General features: G+C 38.2%; 1 protein-coding gene across 1 annotated transcript in view; it reads left to right on the forward strand.

The window, feature by feature from the left end:
- EYS (eyes shut homolog) overlaps window positions 1-21490 on the forward strand; it is a 771550-nt gene extending 750060 nt beyond the window's left edge. The window contains exons 48-49 of the mRNA XM_032443873.1: window positions 10372-10533; window positions 19135-21490. Coding sequence (XP_032299764.1) covers window positions 10372-10533; window positions 19135-20333 — 1361 coding nt within the window. The 3' untranslated portion in view covers window positions 20334-21490. The remainder of the gene's footprint in view (window positions 1-10371; window positions 10534-19134) is intronic.
- Window positions 21491-22155: the final 665 nt, after the last annotated feature.

Here is a 22155-nt window from a genome sequence, read left to right on the forward strand (position 1 = left end):
CATCATACATCATGGGTGGGGTTGAGTTTGCTGAATGTAAGCCTAACCTGGCTGTTTAGGTATTCTTGGATAGACCACTTGTCCTTCAGCTACATATTTCCAGAAATCTCCAGTAGCTTGGGCTGGCCTGATATGGCCAATACAAGCCTTTATAAACCTGACTACTGTCCTTCTGGAACAGCAGTCAGAGGCCAGACGGGATACCCCAGGGAGCTTTAGTAGGCACTAAGCATATGCCTCATCTCTGTTGGCCTAACTCATCAGGTAAATTAATTGAGCCTCTCATCTCCATTGAGTAGATACTCATCTTAAATGTAGACAGTATGTTACTATGTTCTTCTGTTAGCAGTTTTGGAGCAGTAGATTAAATATAGGCATACAAGGCTTGAAAATCTTCATTACTTTGTTAGTGAAATATTGATTTCTTTTGGTAATAACACTGCATTCTTTCCTTTAACTTATCACCATAGTTGTGACTGCTTGGCTGGATGGAAAGGTGCATTTTGCACAGAAATGGTGACAGTATGTGATCCAGAGCATGATCCTCCACATCTATGCAAGCAAGGAGGTACCTGTGTACCATTGCCTAATGGCTACATGTGTCACTGTCCTTTAGGAACAAGTGGTACCTATTGCGAACAAGGTATGTCAAGTGAATAGCACATTGTACATAGAATTGCTTGATAATAATGTCCAGGCAGATAAAAAACCACAGTATTTTGTTGCATATGAATGTAATGTGAAATAAAGTCACAAAGTACAAAATGGATTTTATTTAATAAATTAAGTGGTGCTCCATTCTATTAGAAAAAAAAAACATGTCATTTAAAGCTATGAAATGTTAGATATTGTTCTCTGACTTCGCATATATTTTTTTATTCCCTGTTTGGTTTTTTGTTGTTGTTGTTGTTGTTGTTTTTTGTTGTTGTTGTTGTTGTTGTTTTGTTTTTGTTTTTCAAATTAATCAACTGACCTCAAAGGCATCTAGGTATTGTTGGGTACATTGTTGGAGGGGACAGATGCATTCCAGAGTTGTGATTCTTTGCTTAGTTCAATTCCCAAGCTCACCTTAGTGAAGTAAATTGAGATATAGATACAGATACTTCAGAGATCAGAAGTACACCAGAAACTGCAAGCATATGGAACCTTATCCAACCTCCTCTGATATTAGCAGAGAGGCAGCTGTTGACTTCACTAACTATTTGATAGAGATGCTCTGAGAATGTTTACTGTCACATCCCTGTGGTAATCTTCAGTTGTCTGCTCTGCCAGGTTTTCTTCCAATGTATCACCACTGAAACATGTCCTCAATCTCCATTTCTTTTGCCTATTACACTTACTTATAGGAATTCTTTATCAAGGTGTTTTCTTCTGTGAAAATTGTACAAGTGAGTATCCAACACTGTGGATACACAAGTGCTACATGTTCAAGGACTTATCCTCTAAGAGCCTGAAGTGCTTCTGTGTGCAAAGAGATGTAGTATGGACTGCACCTTCTATTCTGCAGGTCAAGCTTTTAGGTTCAAGCTAGTATTGCAGAAATGTGATTCTCTTTCACAGTGCTCTCTTTACACCTTTTGAAGAACTTTGATTACTGTTAAATAGCTCCTATTTCAATCTGCCTGCCAAGGTCCAGCCTCTCTTGTTGTGTCTATAGAGCAAGCTTCAAACACAAAATTGATGAGTTGAACTGTTTTTGACTTGATGTTCAGTCCTCACCCATTGATACAGTTAAAAATCCCATTAAATACATCACTTGCTGTCTGTAGGCTCAAATCAAAGAGAAAATGGCTTCTGGAAAGCTTTTTCTAAAACTTTTAATCTATGGCCACAGTAGCCTAAAAGAAGATTGTAATTCTCTTAGTAATTCCTTCACCTGGTAAACATATTTCAGGAGTGTCCAACTTTTGTCTTGCCTGGGTCCCATAGAGTAAAGAGGAATTGTCTTGGACCATATATAAAATATATAATATAGTTAATGTATACAAGTAACAAAACTTCTTTATAGATTTAATTAAAACATGAAAGAGTGCCACAAACATGTAAAACAAGTGGGTTTGGCACGTATGCAATTAGAGGGTTCCTCTCTGTTTTATTTAAAAGCTTTCTTTTTGTAAATAGGATCTGTTGGTCCTCACCAAACTCTTTGTCCTGCATTTAACCTTACTCTGGCAAAGTAATTAATTATCATGAGATTTTCAAAGCACAGTTTGCACTTTTAGTGGATGGCAAATTGCTAAAAAACAGCTGTTTATCAAGATTGAATATCTTATCTTTGGATTTATGGTGGTTATTGGAGCCAAAAGAAAAGGAGACAGAGAGGAATGAACAGCCCAAGGGACAAGAAGAGAACAGAGGGAAATTAAATGATGGAGACTAATGAATGTGCACAAAAGAAGAAAAGAAGTATGAGAAAAGGACAGAAAAGATTTATGAGAGCAAAAAAGATCAGAGTAGAATAACAAAAAGTTAGAACAAATACAGGTTTTACAAATAATAGGAAATGGAAAATAGGGCAATTATGTGGATTGCTCAGCAATAGGTCAGGTGAAATGAGTAAACAGGGCAGTACAGCTGGAACAACATAATCAGAGATAGTACTCTGACCGCAGAAGTTAGAGGTAAATAATATTTAGTATTTAGTAATGTTCAGTAAATATTTAACTGATAGAAAGAGAAGAATGACCTGCCTAACAAGCAATGGGATGGCTGCAATGACTGCAGCATTGTAATGGAAGGATAATGGAAGTTCTTTAAGGAAGACAGGCAGGGGAGATGAGGAAGGGTGTTGCCCTCTGTCTTGACAACCAACTGGAGAGCACGAAGCTCTGCCTGGGGATGGAAGTGCAGTTGACTGAGAGTTTATGGGTTAGTATTATAGTAGGCTAGAAGTTACTATAGTGGAGGTTAGCACCAGGCTACCTGACCAGGGAGAGAGCAGATAAAGCACTGTAAAAATGGATGTGAACAGCTTCACATTCATAAACCCAGGTCTTTGGGGAATTTCAACCACACTTATACCTGCTGGAGGAACAACCCAGGACATAAGTGATCCAGGGGGTTCCTGGAATTCACTGATGATAACTTCTTTCTCCAAGTTATAGAGGAGCCAAAAAGGGGAGGTGATATGCAGAACCTTGGTCTCGTTAACAAGTTGGGACATTTGGGTAATTTGAAGGTCCTTGGCCTCTGCTACCTTGACAGTGACACGGTGGAGTTCAAGATCTTTGGGACAGTGAGGAAGTGCATAAGAAGCTTCCAACTCAGGACTTCAGGAGAGCAGGTTTTGACAGATTTCCTTATCATAAGATAAAGTCCTCAATGGAAGAGGAGCCTCCACAAGCCAAGAAGTATTCCATCCTAACATACACATTATCAATAATGGCTGTCCACATTTATGTTTCAGTCAGTCTTTACTAATTTGCACCTCAGCTGTTTATAGAATCATAGAATCACTCAGGTTGGAAAAGACCTTAAAGATCATCACGTCCAACCACAACCTAATCATACTACCCTAACTCTAATAACCCTCTGCTAAATCATGTCCCTGAGCACCACATCCAAATGGTTTTTAAACACATCCTGGAGTGGTGACTCAACCTATTCCAGTGCTAAACAACCCTTTCAGTAAAGAAGTTTTTCCTGATAGCCAACCAAAACTCACCCTGGCACAACTTGAGGCTATTTCCCCTCATCCTGTCACCTGTCACCAGTGAGAATAGACCAACCCTGTTCTCACTGTAAGCACCTTTCAGGTATTGGAAGAGAGCAATAAGGTCTTCCCTCTGCCTCACTTTTCCTCAGACTAAACAACTCTGGTTATTTCAGTCTCTCCTTGTAGGGCATGTTCTCCAAGCCCTTCACAAGCCTTGTTGCCCTTCTTTGGACCTGCTCCAGCACCTCAGTGTTCTTTCTGTACTGAGGTGCCCAAAACTGAACACAGTACTTGATGTGAGGCCTCACCATTGCAGACTACAGGGGCAGCATGACTTCCCTAGTCCTGCTCACCACACCATTCCTGATACAAGCCAGGATGCCATTGGCCTTCTTGGCCACCAGTGCACACTGCTGTCTCATATTCAGCTGACTGTCCATCCGTACACCAAGGTCCTTTTCCATGAGGCAGCTTTACAATCATGCCTCCCCAAGCCTGTAGGATTGCCTGGGGTTGTTGTGACCAAACTGCAGGACCCAACACTTGGCCCTGTTGAAACTCATACAGTTTGCCTTGCCCCATTGATCCAGTCTATCCAGGTCCCTCTGTAGTGCCCTTCTCCCCTCAGGCAGATCAACAAACTTACTGAGGGTGCACTCAATCCCCTCATCAAGATCATTAATAAAGATGTTAAATAGAAGCAGCCCCAGTACTGAGCCCTGGGGGACACCACTCATGACCAACCACCAACTGGATTTAACTCCATTGACCACAACTCTTTGAGACTGGCCATCCAGCCAGTGTTTCACCCAGTGGAGCATACGCCCATCCAAACCATGAGCAGCCAACTTCTCCATGAAGATGCTGTGGGGGACATTACTGAGTCCAGGTAGACCACATCAACATTATTCTTCATGTATGAGCAGTGACCCTCTTACTAATCCTATCTTGAATAGTGGACAGTACTGAAGGTTTTGTCAGAGAAAAGATTAATAAAGCAACTGTGTATGAGATCTCCCCAAAGTAGTCTTCTTGTATTGAAAGAAATTTGAGCTCATATTTCTTTATTTTTATTTTCTTTTCATGTTTTTAATAAAACAAATCTCTCATCTCGACATAAACAGTATCACGTGTGGTAGGAGAAAACCTGAATGAAAATTAATTTGGAATCAGTAAAGTTCCTCTGACAACATGTTAAGTTTTGAGATATCTTTCTTTGTAAGCTAGAATTCCATTAGATACTAAGCCTATGAAATTTATATCCTATATAATTTACTTGGTTTTATAGAGGAATAAAGATCTATAATTTCAGAGGACTTAATTGAAAGATTTCACAGAACTGATATTCTCTTTTAAGGGAATAGCAATGTAATATTTAAAAGATTCTGTAGATGGCAATGTTGGAGAAGAATTGCAGTGGCTAAAATGAGCAGTTTTCACCTATGAATTTAAATTTCTCAGCAATTCTCTTCTTCTCATGGAAGCTTTGGGTACTGTTAAACAGGTGCTGATCGATTCACATGTATATTGACAACACTGATTTTAAGTGGACTTACAGAAACTGCCACATTCAAATTTAAAGGGATTAGTTTGTATCATATACTTCTACAATATCAATTAAAGTAACTTCTCTTGGCTTCAAAGCATCACAACGGAATGCTACTACCATTTAAACAAAGAAATAAAGGTAAAATAGGTTTATTCTACTATAATTCGTCTTCTGAATTCCAGAGCTGCTTTTCTGCAAAGCTCTTGAAAGGAAAACAAATGCAAAAGAGATATTTAATGTTCTTATCCACAATTTAATGGAATACTTATCAAGTAGTAAAACAATTTCCTTGATGAACAAATTACAATTTCCCTTGTCAGTGTTTATCAGCTGAAGTAAATTTTCATTACATTCTGATAAGAAATTCTAATATTCTGATACAAAAATGCAGCACTATTTTGCAATTACCTGAGAGGCAAACCATAAAGCAACTAAAGGGAATTCTTTAAGTCTCTACTTCATGTTCATAACCACAACGAATGAATGAAAAATGGAAGAAATTGGCTTTTACAATGACTCTTACTATAAAGATCTTTCTACATAATCCAGAATATTCCTTAATGTATATTCAGCATTATTATAAGACATATTAATTCACACTATGACTTAGCTCAAGGTTTTTATCACAGAATCACAGAATCATAGAGGTTGGAAGGGACCTCCAGAGATCATTGAGTCCAACCCCCCTGCCAAAGCAGGTTCCCTACACCAGGTTGCACAGCTCGGCGTCCAGGCCAGTCTTGAATAGTCTTGAATATCTCCAGATAAGGAGACTCCACAACTCCCCTGGGCAGCCTGTTCCAGTGCTCCATCACCCTCACCGTAAAGAAGTTCTTGCGCACATTCGTGCAGAACTTCCTATGCTCCAGTTTCTGGCTAGTGAAATAGAATACAGTGAGTTGCATATTTAAATATGTCATGGACTAATCATACACAAACTCTAGTGGAAACTATTCTTGAGAAGGAAGGAATCTGCAGTAAAAAAGTAATGCTACTAAGTCAACCAATAGTAATATGGTGGTAAATGAAAATTCAGTCATGCAGCTATGATTCCTGCAAGGTACCCAGTGCAGTACCAACAAAGCGTAGCCAGCTAACTACATAGCAGGATGGCTCTGCAATTATTTTCAGATTTCCTCTACATGAGTGAATGAGCTGAAAATATGCTAAGCACCTTACTTTGTGGAAGTGTTCAGAGATAGAAACTGTGACAAGGGTAGAATATTTCCTATAGATGTGTCACCTAGATTTGAGTATCTACATGTCCATTCTATGATTCTGTGTGAGTTCAATAGGTAAGTTAAGTGCTTAGTGCTGCTTGAGATGCTCTGGCATTTGAATGTTTACCCAAAAGCATCCAATTAGGGTTCACAGATTTGGTACAGGACCTATTGGACATCTTGCTTTTCTGGAATGGCACATGGAGGTAAGGCAAAAGTGGCTGTGAAATAGCAATAGGTGTCTACATTTAGGAAACCAAATGGAGCCTTGGAGGAGGATGCTCCAGATTGAGCAGAATGGCATGTAGGTTTGGTTGATACTGATGTGTTATCAGGCTAAATTCATTTCAAGATATGAGTAAGTGAAGATTTCAGTTCAGAAATAGATTCATAAAGCCTTAAATAATTTGTTCTTTATTGCTTTATCAGGCTGCACTGAGACACAGTGCTGCTCGATACCCTCATCTTTAGTCCTTAGACAACTGAAGGCTCCATTACAGAAATTTTTCCAGTGAAGGACTCTCAAACTGGGTGTTTCTTCTTTCAAGTTTCATCTTGAAAGCATCTTCAGAGCTTTACAGTGTCCAGGGGAAGCTTGATACCAAAGCTAGGCATTGATTAAACATTTGTAGCTCTTGCTTTTATCACATATCTAGTGATCAGGCATTCACTTTCAAATTGTCAACCAAATGCTTGAAACCACATCTCTCAAAATATAATACCACTAAGCTATTAGGTATCTCTTCTAGGAAAATTTTATATAACCATTGAAATGCAGTACGGTATAACTTGCTGGCCCCCATAGCTTATTCTAAGGCACTCCTCTCTTGCTATGTATCATACAGAAAGCCTGAGGTCTGCAGTTCAGAAAACCAGGGGTTTCTTTGGGGATTCAACCACACGCTCCCAGATGTTGCTTTCTATCTAGATACCTAATTAGGGAACTGTAGAGATTCCAACTCCACTGCAACAAATACAACTGGAGACCTCACTTACAAAATTATAGCCTCTTGTTCCAGTGTTGTTGAGAATAATTGTCTCAGTCGCCTCTTCAGGGACAAGGCTTAATAATGGCTGCAGGTCTGGCAAAATTACAAGTTTCGTGAATTCATTTTTCTAACTCTTCTATTCTATATATATTTTATTCTGATCATCACTGTATGCTGCAGTAGAGATCCTGCCTTTGGTTCTGAGACATGGGTGGACTTCTCCTGTGCCTGTCAAGTCAGATCTTTTTCATGCATTTAATCAATATTTACAGGATCTACAGGATAATTCATGTGGGGGTGGATTTAACTGTGAGAAAGTCACCAAAGAGCTTATCAGATTCTTTGGTAGGCCTTATCACTGTGAAACCCTGGAAGACGAGACTGTGAGATAAGAGCAAGCAGTGTCTGTTTGATTCTAAGGATGGACAGGAGGTTCTATTGATATGCATTGTTAATCCTGTTATTCTTAAGGAACCTTTCATCCTTTATCATTGTTGTTTGGGAGAAGCTGGGACAAATTAACTGATTAAAGGAACTGTTTGAGGAACTGGAATGTCTTGCTTGTAAATGAATGCTATATAAGATGTATGCTGAACACAATAAAGACAGACTATCCTGATGCTACACGAAATTGAGAGCCCTCTATTCTGACTGAGCGCCAACTAATTCACATGCAAACTAAGTTATTCTGACACTTTCTGTTTTTAGACCTGTTGCAAAATATGTTGTTCTCTGACATTTGTTAAGATAGTTTTACCAAAATGGAAATAAAATATCTACATCTTTCAAGTTCATAAAATAAGCTTTAGTAATAAAGTATATTAAATTCAGTATTTTACTTGGTATCCATCAGGATAGTGATACTGCTTTTCTAAGGCATTTTGGCATTTGTTGCTGAGATTTTTTAATATAGCTTGCAATAAAGATGCGCGTTTAATTCACTCTGAATGATACTATAAAATCACTCTTTTTTTCATCTTTGTTCTCTCTCTGCTCCAAGGCTTTTTATCATGTCAGTTGTCATTCCATATACCTGCTAATGATAAACAATATAGCATTTCACCTGCTGCATTTTGCTTTGACACTAGTCATTGTCCACGCTTACTTCATAAGCTGTAAAGAATTAAGTACACTGACCAAGTAAATCTGTCATGAAGACCTGAAGATGCCTCATTGTATACTTCACCTAGTTTGACATTATGAGCAGCAGCATTATTTAGTATAAGATTGACTGCTGTGGCACAGTTATTCCATATGCTTTACAAGAAAAAAAGAATTGTAGAAGACTGACTGCTGCAGAAAGCAATAATGTCTACAAAGAAAATGAATTATTGGTTTGGAGTGATTTTTAAACATGAAGCCATCGATGTATGGACTGAATCTTTAACTTCTACCGTAGAATATATTCTCTTATCAAATTAAAAAAAAAATAATAATACAAGCAGATGAAAATACATGAAAATTACTAATGCTCAGTTTTATTTTGTTTTGTCTTTTGTACCTGATAGTGCTTTTAAATTTTAATGGTATACACTGCATCACCTAATCTGATTAGCAAGTGTTAATATTTATCTTACTCAATAGTTGCTGCTCTTAGGACAGTATTTTTAGTACTGTCACCTTTTAAGTATAGGTGCCAGGAAATTCACACATCTGATAAAATGTACTATTAAGGACATTGTGTAGCCTTGATATCATAACTGCTATTTGATGCATAAAATGGGAGTGGTTTGTTAATGCAATGTGTTCGTGTTAGAATGTACATGTAGGTTGAGTCGCAGGTCTTCAGAAGTTTCATTTGAATCATTAGGCCATTTCATAAATCCACTATAATCACTTTTGTGAAAGTTGAAACTTACTTTTACACTTAACTGAGATTGCATAATGTTAAATCTATGCACGTACCTTGGAAGTATTAGCTATAACCTAAGGAGGAAAATAACAAAAAGGCCAGCTGTGTTGTTACTTTCTGAGGCACCATCGAGTACTGGCAACAACAGGTGAGAGATCTGGATCCTGCATAATGCTGCATCTGTCTGCTGGAAACAATCCACCAGGAACACCTTGAATCCTGTTCTGAGGGAGGCTGTATGACAAACAGACAAATTACATGTCTTGCAGCATGCTACCAGTATACCAGTCTAACAATTAAGGCCCATCTGTGATAGGCAGTTCAAGGTGCAGCTAGATGAGAATTGAATTCAGGAGCAGATGCTATGGAGAAAATTTAAGTATGGAAAGATAACACAAACAAGTTTCTGTAAAAGTTCTAGGAAATCTGCAGCATCCAAATGAGAAAAGATGTTGGTCTTTCAGACAAGAAAGAACACAGGTTCAGTGGAGAAACTGTGAGAGAAGTGTGGGGCAGCATGTAGTGTTCAGACACTTAGTACTGCTGTTAACTAAATAGTGAAAAGAGCTTATCACATAAAGATCTAAAAGTACTCTGCACATCTAAATAGTTTGACTACTGCGGTCACCATTACCATTGTGGTGCACCACAAAGCCACAAATACAGAAAGCTAACAACCACACAATAATAAGTTAGTTTAAAGGAGCCTCCTCTTCTCCAGGCTGAACAGACTCGGTTCTTTTTGTCTGTATAGTAAAGACCTTATTTTGACTCCCACAAAGGTACTTCTGCTTAAACTTTTAAAAAATGTAAAAATAGCACTTGTGTTTCTATGTAAGTGAACACTAATAAGATCACATTTAGTTTGCATGAAAACTGCAGGTTAGATTGTCAATGAAAATAGGGCACCCAGAAAACAAAATGACATTCATCTGCTGTTACGTGACCTTTATTTTGCATCTTCTTTATAGTATTCAGAAAGGAAAGAACTGGAAGTATATGTTCAGCATATGTGAACTACACAAAATATCTGCAGGCAGCTGATGCCCCAGTGATACTGTATTCTCAAGTTGCTTTCATAGGACATTTTCTCTTATATTTTTCAGATATTTCCATTAGTGATCCATCTTTCCGAAGTAACGAATCATCATGGATGTCATTTGCACCCTTTTATATTCGACATAAGACCCATATCAAAATGCAGTTTCAGCCTCTTTCTCCAGATGGTATTCTGTTTTACACTGCACAGCACTTGAGTTCTCAGTCAGGTAAGGAAACTCACAATTTGCTAGTATTATACACCCAGTTGCCTTCCTGAAAAAGCAGCTCAAGTCTTATGAGGAATGGCTGAGGGAACTGGGATTGTTCAGTCTGGAGGAGGCTTGGGGGAGACCTCATTGCTCTCTACAACTACCTGAAAGGAGGCTGTGGTGAGGTGGAAGTCGGCCTCTTCTCCTGTTAGCGATAGGTCTAAAGAGAATGTCTTGAAGTTGTGCCAGGGAAGGTTCAGGTTGGATTTTAGGAAAAGTTTCTTCTCTGAAAGAGTGGCCAGGCACTGGAATGGGCTGCTCAGGGAGATGGTGGAGTCACCGTCCTTGGGGGTGTTCAAGGAATGCTTAGATGTGCTACTGAGGGACGTGGTTTAGTGGAGCAGTATTGGTGGTAAGTGGATGGTCAGACTGGATGATCTTCGAGGTCTTTTCCAACCTTAGTGGTTCTATAAATCTGTGAAGTGATGCGGTTGTTCAGTCTCTGTAACTCATTGTGAATAATCATGTTCATGAGAACAAACACATGTAAGAATATTTTAGATGAGTCCAAAGCCAGCAAGGATCGAATGAAGTGATTCAACAAACTGTTTTCCCATGAAAAGCAATTGTAGCCAGATCTTCAACAGGTGTTTACTGGTACTGCTTCCATAGTTGTAGCGAACTCATAATTGGAGAGTTTGGCCCAGTATTTTATAACAAGCAAAACTAAAGCGATCAATCTGAAAATATACAAAAGTGAACTGTGAAAGAGCACGAAAGTTCATCAGAAGTTCAACTATTTCTTCTATAAGAAAAAAGTTTGCTGGTGCATTACACACACACACACACAAAAAAAAAAAAAAAAAAAAAAAAGAAAAAAAAAAAAGGAAAAAATTGAAGTTCTGCATTTTCCAGATATACAGAGTGAAAAAAAAAATTAAATAAATGATTTCCACTGTTTATAAACATCTCTTAAATTTTACTGAGCAAACATTCCTACAACTTCATGCTAAAAAAATGTAATTTGCCAACCAGTGAAAATCTATTTTAAAATCTGGTCTTTAAGATGTAAATTTTCTGCATATACTTTATTAATGTATCTCATCTTCATACTGCATTTATGTGATGTCTTGGACTTTTTTAAATAGAAGCATCACAAATCATTCATAATGTGATGTGAGAGCAAATGCTCCATTGTGTAAAGCAGATTGTTATGCCACAACAGGGCTTTGTGTGGTAAAAAAGCACGCAGCTATTGATCATATATTTTTTTTATTTCTTTTTTCAAGGCCCAGAGCCTTGAGGCAATTCAATAAACATCCTCAGATGTGCATATATATGAAACAGACATATACCCAATTTACCACCTTCTTATTCTATGCGCAGCTGTTTTAGCAGACTGCTATTAGGTAAGGTTGATAATATATCATAGAGTGCTGGCTTGTCTTGTTTCTATTACAACCATATACGGAGAAGCAGCCTTAAAGAAAAATAGACAGCACATCTGTAATACAAATACATTCATTTTCAAAGAACTCTGTCTTCTACAATGAATCTTTTATAATTCTATCACTTACAGGCCAAATTCTGAGAATCTCAGTGCATAGTTCTTTCCTGTGTAAACTAAATCATTACATGGGCCATGAAAAATAGATGAGAAAAAAAGGATCTCTCTCAAAAGAACCCTGGAATTGTCAGAGGTCATAGAAGCAGCTAGCGTATAAAGAAATTAAATGTCTCTTTGGCAGCATCAAAGAGAGAGCTCAGCCTGTTTAACTTGGGCCAAGAGTGGTTTAGCATCTGCATGCCCTCATTTTATTGCCCTTCAGGAATGTTTAGTTTGTGCAGAAGGGCATATTTTCTTAAAATCACTCTCTAGAACCATACAAGCATCATTTTAAAACAAAAATGTCTTCTGTTGTGTAATACACTTTCTTTACACATTTCCCACTCACTTTTTCACTGCCCCAAAGTTTTAAAAGATTTAGGAAAAGCTAATCGTGTGGCCCTTGATATTTGCCTTAATCTAATCCTGTCAAATCCAGAAAGAATTAGGCTGATGAAAGACTCAGAAGTATTCTTAGCAGCCAACAGATGTGAAGGAGCTTTCTGGTGGGGATTAGTTTACAGAGCACTTTATATAAATCCTTTTCTTCTGCGCAGTTATGTAAGATTTAATAAATCGATTGTCCAAACAGCAAGATCTTTTTCACAGTTTCTTAATAGGGAATAATTAGAACATTTTTCTTCCTTTTTTCTTTTTCTTCTCTTTCTTTCCTTTTATTTTCTTCTCTTTTTTTTTATTTTTTTCTTTTTCTTTTTTTTTCCCTTTTCCTTTCCTTTTCCTTGTTGTTTTCTCTTTTCTGTTTTGTTTTGGGTTTTTTTTTGTTGTTGTTTTTTTCCTCTTTTCCTCTTTCTTCTCTCTTTTCTCACTCAACAAAGTCTGTTTTGTAAAAGAAAGGAGCTCTGACTACGCACCTAATTTAGGAATGACAGTGAGTTGTAGCATGTCACAGTGACACAGAAGTGCACTGGCTTATTACTCAGTGTGAATAAGTACATTGCAAGAAACTGCAAGGGCATATTTTCATCAGAAAAATGCATTAATAGTTAAAGAACTAACCACCAGTTTCTCCTTGAAATATTCCCTTCTTTTTTTGCTCTTTTCAAAGAAAATTACACACGTTTCTAGAAAAGGGTGGACAGTGTCTTTACTCAGCGTATATGATATGTTCCTTTAACTTAATTTGTGCAGTTCTTAAGAAAGTTGTTCCAAAGTATAGCAAGATTTTAAATACCTAGTTGTTAATTATAAGATGGGAAGTGGGGAGAGCAGAGCAGGCAGGGCAAGGAAAAGGAAAAAAAGGAAAAAGTAAAGGTCCACAATAAATGAACTGTATGTGCATATTTTAGTTTGGAAACTTGCAGATAGGAAGACAAAGAGCATTTTCCCCTGCTTTGATTACTTGTTGTGTGCCAGCAAGGTAGACACGTGGGAGATGTAGATAGCTGTAATGTGCTGCTTCTGAGTGATATCTCCACAAATAATACAGCATTTGAAGTTCAGTAAAGTGTCAGTGAAGGCCAACCCACTTTACATTTTGGAAGTGCAATGTGTCCCATTTCTTCTAATGAAGGTGCAAGACCCCCATTTAATAGCTTTTAATTCATCTGGATGCCCAGCAGATACTTGAAGAATGTATAATTTAGTCCATTTACATGGAAACCACTCTGCATACTCAAAGGCCTTGGCACTCCAGGTAAAAAGCATTCATTTTTCAGTAAGTCATAGCACTACTAAAGCTTTATATTTGTTCATAAAAGTGAAATATGCTGCAGGCTGCCTGCACAACTCAAGGATCGAAGCCAGGGAGCTGGGAAGGTTTGTTCTGTGACGAGATGAGAAAGAACAGTTATGATGGGTGACTAAGAAGGAAGTCAGGTTAATAAACAGAATAGAGTGACTCACACTAAATTTAATACTCAACGTTTGCAACACTAGTGCTCTGTCTCCTTTTCTGAGGAATATGCCACCTACCTAATCTGAAAAAACTCAATTCCTGATATTTAAGGCATTTCAATTTAAGAACCTCAACTAAGAGAAAGCAAGTGCAGGTGTTTGATGTCTACATCATTTTCTAAGACATTTTTACAGTGCAAAACTCAATCATGCTATTGGACTAAAATCCTTTGAAAATAATTAGAATTGCTGGAATACAGAGAATAGTTTAGAAAAGTATCTTACAGTGGCTAAATTGGTTGTTGGTGCCCATATTTCTGTAGCCAACATAATTGCTGCTTTTTATCCAGTTTTAAGATGGTTTATATGGACTAAATTAGCAGTCTATGAAGCAGAATTATTAACTTGTTAATATGGTAGAACAGGATACATTGTTACTAGCAAGCTGTAGTGGAAATGCAAAGTCATAGCTTGAACCAGTGTATGAGCACTGGTGGGAAGGCAGGGCCTACCCAAAGGAGCTCAGGGGCATACATACAATGCTACTGAGTGACCAGAAGGGATAGATTCTGGCTCCACCCCTTTGCAGACTTCATGTAAGTGTTGGCAGTGGAACTAAGTGCACCTTGTTTTATGTCCCTACCTACCTGAGGTCTTCTAAGGGTAAGCAGATTTTCTTCCTTTTATTCTATGTCTGTGGTTGCTATGTTTGGGCTTATCCTCACTTGCTGTTTCCTAGGACTTTGCTCACCTGCTATAATTGCTGTGCTTTCCATCACATTGTAGAGTTACACAAGCAAAACAAAAAAAAGCAAGCAAATTGAGATTGCTCAACAAAGATGACTCATGCTAGCTGCTGAAATATGCTAGTGTGATAGGGGTGTGCAAATGAAACAGAAAAATCTCTTCATTAAGAACAGCATTTTTTAATTGTGAGGCTAAGAAGTTTAACTTACAAAGAGAAAATAACCCACTCCTTGTGGATGAATGAACATCACTGCATCTGAATGTTGTTGTGGATCTTATTTGTACCCATCTACTCTGGGATGGTGCTCCAATCAGAAGGTAGAATGTACTAATTGTCACAGACATTTTTAACTGAATCAAGAGATTAGCAGTCTTGGCTTGATACTTGTTCTCAGACTTGCATTATCCATGAAATGTGGCTCTGTACAGGGAGTATAATGTTTTTTCTAATATTCTGTAAAAGTTTATGTGTATGTGGAGTAATTCCTATAAAGGAATGTCTAGATGTTAAAGGCACTGTGCTATGATCATCACCAGGTTCAAGTTACAAGAGCTGCAGGAAGCTGCTGTAACCTGTCATCTGATGCCTAACTGGGTAAATGCATAGGTGGGGCGAAAGACAGGGTGTCCAACTTAACAAGCTCCTAAAGCCAACAAGAGTAAGAAGATGCAGAGTAAGCTGAAAACCATAAGAACTTCAACCTTGCTGAGGGGCAACTAGTAGCAGAGATTGCAGAAGGATGGGAATCATGCTCATCTCTTCTCTGTTCTTTGTACTTCTATTAAACTTCTTTCTACCCTCCCTCTTCTGCTTTTCCTTCCCTCCATTGCTCTTGGACTCACAGAGCTAGTGATCAGTAAAGGTTCCTGAAATAGGAGGCGGGAGAAGTGGGGTAAGAAACACTGTTACCTCAAATCACAACCACACATAGTGACATTCTTGCCTTCAATTAGAGGAAGCAAAGGTGAGGTAAAAGCAATACAAGTCACAGACTGAGGACAGCAAACAGAAATGCTGTATCAGAGATCTGAAGAAATAAAGACCACAGGTGTTCTGCAAGCATTTACTGGTGCTTTTGAGAACAGTACCCTCCAGATACTGATGAAGTACTGAGCTCACCGAAACCTCTGTTCCCAGCAAAAATGATGCTGTGGGGGCTTATGCTCAGTAACAAAGGAAGAAATGAAGTGTCAGATGTTTTAGGAGTCTTTGTAAAGAAGCCTAGATCTACAGTACAACAAAAACTCATCAGTGAGTTTCTGACAAACAAGGAGTCTGCAGAGAGATTTGCATCTCTCTATTGCTGAGACCCAAGACAGCTGCATGAAAAAGGTAGATGTCACTGGAATGAATTGAAAGGATGCTCTGGAAACTCCTTCAGCCTTAAAAACCATTGGGAAATCGTCTTTACTCTTAATGGAGTAACAACCCCTCATGTAAAAGCTCAGACTTAACTCTGTCAGCACACATTATTTTACAGTGAAGTATAGAAATAAATTCATATTCCCTAACTGATAAGAAAGGCTTTGCCTCATTCACTTACTTATGGAGCAGAATGGTAGGTTTTGAGTCACTGTGGGGAGGATGCCCCAAAAGAGGAGAGCTGAAAATACCACCTGTGATCCACTGCCCGTAGTCAGTCATCCCAGTGACCTCTGATGGTGCATTCAGTCCTTCTTGGAAATGCATCATCATTATTTGGTAGTGAATGCAGCTACTGAAGAGATCTTTGGTCAACACAGCTGTGCAGATTTAATCCTATCATCACACTTTGCACACTGAAATCCATTTGCATGCATATGGTGTCTCAGGGTGAGGCACTGTTAGCATGCATTCCTAATATACAGCCTTGACACTTTACTATGTAGATAAGTTTCCTGTTGTGACTAGATACTGCTTAGACATACTCCCCACTTAAGATAATGATATAGAGATAGACCTTGCTTGTCTAGATAGAGACTAGACAAGAAAAAGCACTGCCACCATCTGGGAGAGTTTAAAACCTTCCTGCGTGACTTTAACCTACTTATTTACAGATTTACTTACTTATATTAGAAGCTGAACATTTTTGTGATGCATTCAGAGTCTGTCATGAGAAGTCATGTAAGTAGATACTACTGTGGATAATCCAGATCTAGCAGCTGTAGCTGGACTAATTTATGTGAGACTTCTCATTAACTCCTAGTCTTAGCAAGTGGATGCTCAGGACAGAGTTCACCATGCTTCTGAGTGCTTGGATATTGGCAATGGAGCAGGCAAGACTTGAACATCTTCATGATGAAAGGCTGAAAATCAAAGTAATGAAGAAAAACTGATACCTGTTTTGGGTGTGCTTACTTCCTCTATGGAAAAGAGAAAATATCCACTTTAAAATGGAGCAGCTTTGGCCTTCATTCGTTTGGTGACAATTCTGAATTTGGCATTGCAAGAAAAAAGTGTTTTAAACCCACTTTCTTGCTTGAGGCAAGGCCTGCAACAAAAACCCCTTCCCTTTTTTGTTTAACTTTTTCATTTTGTTTTCCTAAACTGGGAAGATTATGTGACAAGGTATATCAGAACAGAACTGCAAGCTATAATTACCAAAAATTCTGTCCAGCATCCTGCATGTTATTTTAAGCTAAAGTTGAGCTCAAAAGAGCCTATTTCCAAAGAGGCAGATGTAAACTTATTGAGACAGATTACCTTACAGTTCCTTGCACACCCTCCAACAGGTTGTGAAAAGGCTTGAATGCACAGCAAAATGATGAATGTAAGTGCCTACCTTGGGAGATTCTGCATTTATTTATTTATTTATTTATTTTGGTGACAATACTAATAGAGATAAATGGTCAGACTAGAATAGATAAGCTGGAAGCAAAATTGTGTCTTGTCTTGTGTTTACTAGAAAGTAGGAACCAGCCCTGAAGTCGTCTTGGAAAAACTAGGGATGTCTTCACCTTCTTACTTAACAAAAGAAGCTTCCTCAGGTCTTTAGCCCCAGCTAGTGTTCTATGGGATGGGTTGGAATAATGCTTAACCTAAAACAGTGGCAACTACTTTGATTTGTGCTCTTCCATACTAAGATGGCTAAAAGGGGAAATTCAGTGGCCAGGATGCTTTCTATTCATTTAAAATGGCACAAGTGCACACAAACTTCAGCTGTGTGACTTATCCCTCTGAGATAGGGCAGATCAACAGTTCCCTTGCTGAAAATGCCAAATGTTTGAAGTGAAAAGTAACAAACTCAGACCCATAGTTTATCTCCAGGAAAACCTTATATTCCAGCCCAAAAATATTTTCAGCAATTCGTCCCTGAGCAGTACCTAAACTTCATGGAAAAATACTGAGCTGAACTTCGGGACCAGCATGCACATCATAAAGTTTGTACTAAAAGTGCTGTTATCCAAAGGCTAAGGTGACAAATCATCATCTGAAAAAGACAGAATGCAGCCTGAGGAGTAGCAAAGTGCCCTGAGAGCCTCAGACAGGCAGTATTAACTTTGTGCCAGAAGTAGTGTGGCTAACTTAAGCCTGTTGAAACTATGTAAACCACTGTCCTCTAATGTCATCTCAGACAGACCACTGTCACAGGTGCAAACCTATCCAAAATTTCCTTGTAGGCCAGGAGGTCTTGGAGAAGTTCCAGCTTCTCCAGCTCTTGATTACAAGACAGATGAGCAAACAGCAATGAACGTAAACTTCATTAATTTTATGAATGGATCCACCCTTAAGAATGTCGAATCTTTAAGCAAATTGTACTTCCCAAATCTGAAAAGCAATTCTTCGTTGGGAAACATTAGATAAAAAATTAACTTTTACTGATAACTACAAGGAGAGCAAGTATATTCTATTTTAATAAGCTTATTTATCAAAAGGCAAAACAAAACAAAAAACAAAAACAAAAAAATCCCCGAAAACTAAATTGTGAGAGCAAACATTTATAAGTTAAAAAAAGTGACTCTTTCAACTGCTGCTCTCTTCGGCCTCTCTATCATCTTTCCCTGTTGGAGACTCCGCCTGCCCTCCATTCCTTCTTTTCAGCTCCTGCTTCCTAAAATTCTCAGTTATTTTTCTTTATGCTTGTAATAGTTCAAAGCCTTTTATATTGCCTGCAAGGCCAAAAACACTTGTAGTATATGAAAAGACACTGCAGTCTAACACTTCCTGATATGGAGGCCTCCAGAAGAATGATGCTACGAGGCTACTGGAAATAAGTTATAGAATTGGGAAATGCAGGCACAAAAGCATCAGGATTGAGGCTTCTGGATGAGGAGCTAAGAGATCTGGTTTAGTAGCTTGTGGTAGCAATGGTAACAGGAGGATGGTTGGTCTTGATGTTCTTGTAGGTCTTTTCCAACCTTGTGATTCTATGATTCTAGGATTATTCTTCAGCATGCTGCCTATAAAATTTATTTCCTACTTTTTTCTACAGGTGACTTTCTATGTATATCATTAGTGAATGGATTTATACAGCTGCGCTACAATCTTGGAGACAAAACAATTGTCCTACAGGCTATTCAGAAGGTCCGTGCAGATGGGCAGACCTGGCATGTACTCAGAGTAGGAAGAGTTGGTAATGAAGGCTACCTGGATCTGGATGGCATCAACGTTACCCATACAGCCAGTGCTGGGATGAACATGCTGGACACACACACAGATTTTTATGTTGGAGGGGTTTCCTCTCTAAATCTTGTGAACTCAATGGCAACGGAAAATGAACCCATGGGTTTCAGTGGCTGCATAAGAGAAATTATTATAAATGACAAAGAATTGAAATTGACTGTGAAAGATCCCAAAGGTGGAGCTAATATTGGTGACTGTGATGGAACAGACTGTGGGTATTCAGTGTGCAAAAATAATGGAACATGTCAGGTTGGAAGCTTGGGGTTTTCTTGTTCCTGCCCACAAGGGTGGATAGGGAAGACATGCGAAGAGTCTGTTCACTGCTTGGAGAACAGATGTAGGTCTCAAGCTCTCTGCATTCCCCAGCCTGCTTTGCTTTCATACACCTGTCTATGTGCACTAGGCTGGTCAGGTAAGCACTGTGACAGCAAAATCAGCTTTTTTATAGCAAAGTTTGTTGGTAACTCCTACATCAAATATATAGATCCCCTTTATGGAAAGAGAGACCTCCAGTACAGCCGTATTTCATTAAACTTTACTACCAATCAAACTGAAGGCTTAATGGTGTGGCTGGGAAAAGCTGAAGATGAAGACAATGATTTCCTTGCCATTGGTCTTACCAAGGGAACGTTAAAAGTTGTGATTAATCTTGGAGAAAGAATCTCTGTTCCGATGATTCATAGCAAAGATTCCACCTGTACTGATGAAAGATGGCATTTTGTTACTGTAATTCAGAATCAAACTTGTATTAAGGTATATCTTGATGAGGAGCTAATTATTTTTGAAGATATCGATCCAGGCAGAAAATACACTGCTTTAAACTATGGAGGGATTTGTTATTTTGGTGGGTTTGAATTTGGCAGAAAAGTCCATACAGTCACCGCAGGGCTCTTCCAGAAGGAATTCATTGGTAAAATTAAAGATGTTGCACTCTTCCAAGATTCTAAAAAGATTCAGCTCATGAAAGGACAAGGTTATAATGTTCATAAAGGAGATCACAGAAATTAACTGAAGAACTAATTAAGATTCCTTAAAATTGATGCATTTCATTTTTGTACTGCCTCTTGTATTAGGCTGACAATGTAGGATTCGTAAACCAAAATAAGTAAATTTGTTCCTAATCGTTTTTCTGTTAACAATAGGTATTAGTAACATAGTTAAAATGTGGCCAGAATTTTTACTTCACTCCTAGGTGCTTATATATAATTTTAAGTATTTATTTTAAAATAATGAGGTCCAATTTTTTTAATTTTATTGTTTTTGTTATGTGGAAGATAGATAGTTTTGTGGACAGACAGATGTGAATCCAGTATTGTTTGTGGGTGAGGACAACTTAGCTGTTTTTCCAAAACTATGTTCTATTAGTAGCACAGCTTCTCTTTTCTAATGTTGCAGTTTTAAGATTAACATCTGATATTTTTAGTTGGAAAAAAAAAAAACAAAAAACATATATCTGGGTTTAAAAGTGCAAGTTTATAAAAATAACATTTGTAGTTACTTGCTAAGTCCACAAAGACTCTTTTCCAGGTGATGAATTTGCTCTCCCTACCTTCTGAGTTTCTATCCTTTACATATACATTTATATACAAAAGCAGAACTTAATACTGATTTCATGCTAAAATATTATGTTTAAAATCATTCTCTTTTAGAGACAAAAAAGTATTTTAATTACTGAGTATAAAAACAAGCTCATGTACACTATTGGCATAAAAACAGCCTAGTTTTTTTCCACCAGGGGTCTCCCAAATCTGACTACAGAATAATGTCTCAGCTGGAATGCGGGGCAGTGGCAGTCTGCCTACAAATAGCGTCTCTTACTAACAGCTTTAATAAAGTCAATCAACTGCTATGCTTTAACTATAAGCTTCTGGCCTTTATCCCTCTAAATGAGATTTTAAAATTTTACTACACAAATTCTTAACCACCACAAATTGAATTTTCATGACTACGTTTTTCATGAATTTATAATCTAAAAAGTAAATAGAGTCCTTCAATAAATAAAATGCAAAAGCTTTATTCCTTCCGAAAGAGATGTTATATTCTACACTTCAGTCACCAATAAAAACAAAGTTATATCTTAATCTGCTTAGACACAAGATTTGTGATGGCATTTATATTTCTCTTTGACTGCTGACTTGCTGTATAAATAAAACACGTAGAAACAATAGTGTTGTGGTTTGCTATCTTTTTCTTTTCTTTCTACTTTTTTAAATTTTACTATTGCTCAAAAGCACATGATCAACCATGGCTTTCTTACACGGAAATCTTCCCAGAAGTCTGCAGTTGGAACTGATCAAGAGCAAGAAACTATTTCTGATTTGTTTTTCTCCCTCCTACATAAAGCAGGTCAGGAATAGAGATGACAGGCACAGCAAAACCAGGTGAAACATGTCACTTTCCACATAAACACATGGCAAGGAATGTGTTGCTACCAGTTAAAGATGGCTCAGAGATGAGCTGAGGGGCAAGGTGATGGAGGTACCACAACATGTTTTAATTGGGATTTACAAACATCTCAGTGAGGTTCTTCCTATCCTTTTAAGCTGCTCTGAACCTCCGCGCAATCAGCCTGATACAGCAGAGCTTTCTCTATCCAACAAGTTAACGGCAACTCTCAGCCTATATGGCATTGGAGCTGGCTCCAGATTCTTCTCTTCATTTCTCTGAGAAGGCCCTTTTAAGGCCATGTGATGCTGGGGAAGGGAGCGTCTTCAGATTTATTCCGTTCACTCTGGGGTTCCTGATGTACTGCCAGTTCCCCATCAGCACACGCTGCTTTTCTGTGGTCCGAGCAGCGATTCAGCACACAGCGAGCAACAACCAGAGCACT

The sequence above is a fragment of the Coturnix japonica genome, chromosome 3, assembly GCF_001577835.2.
Source record: "Coturnix japonica isolate 7356 chromosome 3, Coturnix japonica 2.1, whole genome shotgun sequence".
NCBI lineage: Eukaryota > Metazoa > Chordata > Aves > Galliformes > Phasianidae > Coturnix > Coturnix japonica.